At 39.2% G+C, this 4,916-nt stretch overlaps 1 protein-coding gene across 1 annotated transcript in view; it reads right to left on the reverse strand.

Annotated features, from left to right (window-relative positions):
* LOC107099635 (solute carrier family 13 member 1-like) overlaps positions 1–4,916 on the reverse strand; it is a 35,499-nt gene that overhangs the window by 2,592 nt on the left and 27,991 nt on the right. Inside the window, exons 13-14 of the mRNA XM_015397848.1 lie at positions 3,668–3,762; positions 1,511–1,672 (exon numbers count right to left, since the gene is read on the reverse strand). Coding sequence (XP_015253334.1) covers positions 1,511–1,672; positions 3,668–3,762 — 257 coding nt within the window. The remainder of the gene's footprint in view (positions 1–1,510; positions 1,673–3,667; positions 3,763–4,916) is intronic.

Below are 4,916 nucleotides of genomic sequence, written 5' to 3' on the forward strand. Positions count from 1 at the left end.
GTCTTTACGACAAACGTTCTGGAAAATATTAGAGTTTCGTGTTCGTTTTGACTTCGTGTGGACGGGGCCATAGTGTAGCCCTAACCTCTCATGTCCTAATCTGGCATCAGTTACGTGTTCGGGCGAGTGGAATACTACAATTTAGTCATGGGTTTTACTTTTGTAAAAAAAAAAAAACTTTTTATAAAAGGCGTTGTGCTTCACAGCCAAGGTGGCGCCAGTGTAGTAATTTTATTGATGCTTATTCTATTTAAATTAAATCACTAAGATCAGATTTAATTTGCTTTTCTTTATTTCAAACCATCTTTACATTTTGAGGACCGATTAGATTGTAAATACTGTCAGGTACTGAAAGTTTGAGCACGGAGGAACCACCGACAAATTCTTGTCAAAAGCGGCCAGATCTAAACTTATGAAGACGTGTGTCAAAGAGGACAATGAATATATTCAAGGAGCAGCTATCCCACCATATAAACCAACACAATGCCCCTGAAATGTGTGCAGCACAGCTGGATTCTGTTTAGCCAGACTTGGCTGCCAAATACAACACTGGATGTGGCCCCATGATTCGTCCCTACCTAAACCAGTCTGGGTATACTTTTGAAATCATTGTTTTTTGTTTGTTGGGGGATAAGTTTAAGCAGTAGCTTTAACTTCTATTTGTGTACAAGTTTCAATGACCTGCCTTTGTTCCTCACATGTAAGTAACATTAGGCTGGAATTATTAGGAAAAACTCAGAAACCAACAAAACTCAAGACGGCTATAAATCTGAAACTGCCATGGGAACATGGATGGGGAGTGCTGACCAGGCAAAACACTCTGGGAGTGATCGGTAACAGATCTGAAATCTGCAGTTTAAGGCAAAACTTTGATTTCATCTGGACAAAAGTTAATAGTCTGATGAAACCAAATATTAAATTACTTGTCAAATCTTGACTAGACTTTAAAGGAATAAAGTGAGTCTTTTAAACCCCAAACACAGCAGAATAATCCAAGAAATGATAGTATCATCCTACAAAGCAGGGATTGCTGTTTTTCTACTGGAGCTTTCACGATGGGGGGGCATTGAACAATAACTGTCATCAAATGTTTATAATTCAGTTGGCTAAAACCTTTAAGGTGTTCTAACAGGACAATAATCCTTAATAAATTTTAGAACCGGTTAAACTGTATACAGTAATAAAATTACTATTTTTAAACTCTTAAAATTACTGGTTGTTTTATAGCCTGAGACGGATAGTAATGGTATTAAGAGTGTAAACTTATTTTTATTTAAACTGTAGCATTTCAATGTGAAATCATGACTGAGGGTTTTAATCCAACTTCCGTCCATGTTGGATTGTTTGAATTTGCTTCAATGTTAGCATCTTTCTTTTCTTCTACATAATATTTTTTGTCAAAGCTGTATAAAACCACCTGCTATAGAAATAAAATATGACTATCAAGAGCTAATATCATACCTAATATACCAAAACCTAACCAACACTTGTTCCTACATCAATAACCTACCAGGGGAGAGAGAATGGGGAGGAAAATGGTGGTGGTCGCAGCATTGCTGGCCACCTCTGTTAGCGTGGTTACTATGATGCAGGCCACTGTGATGGTGGCCAAGACCGGCAGATCCCCCAGAGGCGTCATCAGCTGAGCCACCCACACGGACAAGCCAGACACCTGCAGAAACACACAGTAGCTTTCATCAGTACAGATTGTTCATAAAACTCTAAAGACAGGCTAATCTCTCCAAGTCTTCCTGTCATTCTTAACTCACTGATCAAACCAGCAATTTCCTGCACACAGACAACCTTTTAAAAAGAAATCAGGCATGAGGAGACGACCCTCTGGGTTTACATGGGGCATTAAATTACTTTATGTGCTAAAGGTGAGCTGAAAGCATTGTGAGCCCTTGGATGACTCATTGTGGTAACGTGGTGTAGGGGCGGCCATTTTATGAGTTTTCATTTCAATTCGATTCAGTTTATTTCTATAGATCCAATTCACATCATGTGATCTCAGGTCACTTTCCAGAGACAATTCAACCAGATCATTCAGTCAGCTTGGTTCCAAGTTTTCAATCGAAGGAAAACCAGCTGATTGCATCGACTCATTGACAGATGACGACAACAAAATTCGACCCTCAATTTTTTCATGACAATAATGAAAACTGACAAGCTAAACGTGGATCTTTGATGACTAAAACATGACTACTCATAGGTATGAGTTTTTATGGACGAGACAAGACTATATACAAATGTTAGCGGGTTTTCTGTCAGATGTTTAAACTGCATCATTGTGCTGTAATCTCCCAAGCAGTATCAGTCATGCTGCTGCATCCTGATTGGTAACGCCACCTACCTGGTGTGCAGCGGTGAACATTCTGCATGACCACAGATGGATCATGGGATCGGGGTTAAAAATAACCTGAATTGATCCTGTACTGCACGCTGAACTCTGACTACGTCTGCTCTTCCAGCTGTGCTTGTGCAGAATGTCTTTGCACGGTTTAGCTCAGAGTCTGTGCTTTAAGCTCCACTCTGATGGTTCGCTCTCAGCAGTATTCCTGCTGTCGCTACTTAATAAACTATATGTGGCTGATCATCCTCTGCCAAGCCTAAAATAATCCCTTTGTCAAACTATCAAGATTTTATTTCTTCCAGCTACCAAGAGGTGATGCTAAACATTCCTTAACTTCTACCAAAAGGGATCCCTAAATTATATCCAAAGCAAATATTTCATTGCATTCTGTTTATTTTTGGATAAAGATCCAGATGAAAAGTTACATAGATCTTTGAATATTTCACTCTCATTGTTCTTGTTTCTATCTATTTAAATGTCATGTAAATGTTTTCTTGTATTGTCATTAAAACATTTTCTCTCTTTCCTTTAAATATTTAAACATTTTAGTAGCATATCCATTCAGTTTAGGTCTGGGTTGCCATGGCGTTATAAGGCATTTAGGTAGATTCTCTCTGTATTTTTTTTTAATCAAACCCTGTGAATTTAAATCTACTTTGACCCCTGACAGCAGAAACCGAGGGGTACATTCTCAGAAATAAAGCTAAATTTGCCAAAGTAGAAAGAAGAATGTTTGTGTTCTTTGCTTTTTTTATATAATAATGCAGATTTTATTGATCTGTGTTCAATGCATAATAATAGTAAATAATAGTAGATCAGGAAGTGTTTGCTTTGGGATGGAAACCTTGGATGTCTAAACCCATTCCTTTATTGGACATTTTGTTAGCTTGCTGTCTGCTATATTAACCAATATGATGTGTTGAACTAGATCTGCTATTTTTTCAACTTTTGTCAGACACTTTTTTATAAAGTAGGGCATTAATTCATAGTTGGCCTCAGCAGATGGCCGCTCACACTGAGCCTGGTTCTGCTGGAGGTTTCTTCCTCTTCAATGGGAGTTTTTCCTCTCCACTGTCGCTACAAGCATGCTTAGTGTGAGGGATTGCTGAAGAGTCAATGAGTCGATGCAATCAGCTGGTTTTCCTTAAATTGAAAACTTTGAATCAATCTGACTGGATGATCTGGTTGAATGGTGAAATTGTGCTACATAAATAAACTGAATTTCCTTAAGTAATGTCACAAATTGTTTTTGTGCTGCTACCCATTGTGATGAATGTATGAGGTATAAGTTTCATTTAGAAATGTAAAGACAACCTTTGTTCCTTCAGCGAGTGCAAATCCTCCACCAACCAGCAGGACAACCATCCATGGCATCGAGGAGCGAAATTCCTCCCAGGTGATCATGGCCTCTGCGTTTACAGAGAAAAACTTAGGTTTAGTTTTATACAATTTGCAAAAACCTATTTTTTTCATACATATTTCCATAGCAACAATTAGCTATTACTTAATATTAAATATGGACATGCTTTGTTGATGATTACTTAATTTAGGCTCAATGATTGTTTTATTCCAATCTATTTTTGATGAAAACAGTGTTTCTCTGTAGAGTTAACATGTAGATGGTGGAAAAGCTGTTTCTAGGAGAATCTACATTGAATGTCTATTGTAGGCTGCTAGGAGCAAGATTAATAATCATTGTCAATCCTCAGATTTTCTGATCATGGAAGCACCTGTAGGCACAATGCTTCAACACTTCAACGCTTTAAACCAGGCATCGATCCCATATCTATGACCGCCAACGCCAAAATGTTTTAAATAGAGCTACTCTTGACCTTTTAAAAAGCTTTGGAGTGCTACATATGGGTGAAAATAAAGCAGGCTCATGGAGGAGGTAATGCTGAAGAAAAGGCCAGAGGATGCAGTGTGGTAGGTGACGAAAGAGGTGATGCAAAAGCAGGCTAACGGAAAAGCTAAGAATGAATTACCACGGAGCCACGATCCCTTCAATCCTGCTCGTCTGCTCACTAGATAACCAGATGGATAATCTCTGACTGGAACTATCTTCAAATAAGGAGTTTAGTAACTGCTGCACCATCATCCTGACTGAGTCATGGCTTCATTTATCAATACCGGACAATACTATAAGCCAGGCCACAGCTCATCAGGGCTAAACCAACAATAAAGCAGGTCAGAGTATGGAATGAGGGGGCCATAGAAAAACTTCAGGACTGTTCTGAATGGTATGACTGGAACATGTTCAAAGCAATAGTAACTTCTGACAATAAGATCAATATAGATGAGTATGCCATGACTGTGTCAGCCTACATTAACAAATGCATTGAGGTTAGCATCACAAAGAACATCACCACCGGGCCAACCAACCACCCTGGATGAATGGGGAGGTTCAGAAACCACTAAAAGCACGGAACTCAGCTTTCAAGTCTGGTGACAGAGAGGCTCAGAGGACAGCGTGTGCCAACTTGAACCGTCGGAACCGCTCCACTGAGGACGCCATCTCTGCTGCTTTCCACCTGAGCCTGGCACACCTGGAGGAGAAGAACAC

Source organism: Cyprinodon variegatus, unplaced genomic scaffold (assembly GCF_000732505.1).
Source record: "Cyprinodon variegatus isolate N-32 unplaced genomic scaffold, C_variegatus-1.0 Scaffold891, whole genome shotgun sequence".
NCBI classification, from domain to species: domain Eukaryota; kingdom Metazoa; phylum Chordata; class Actinopteri; order Cyprinodontiformes; family Cyprinodontidae; genus Cyprinodon; species Cyprinodon variegatus.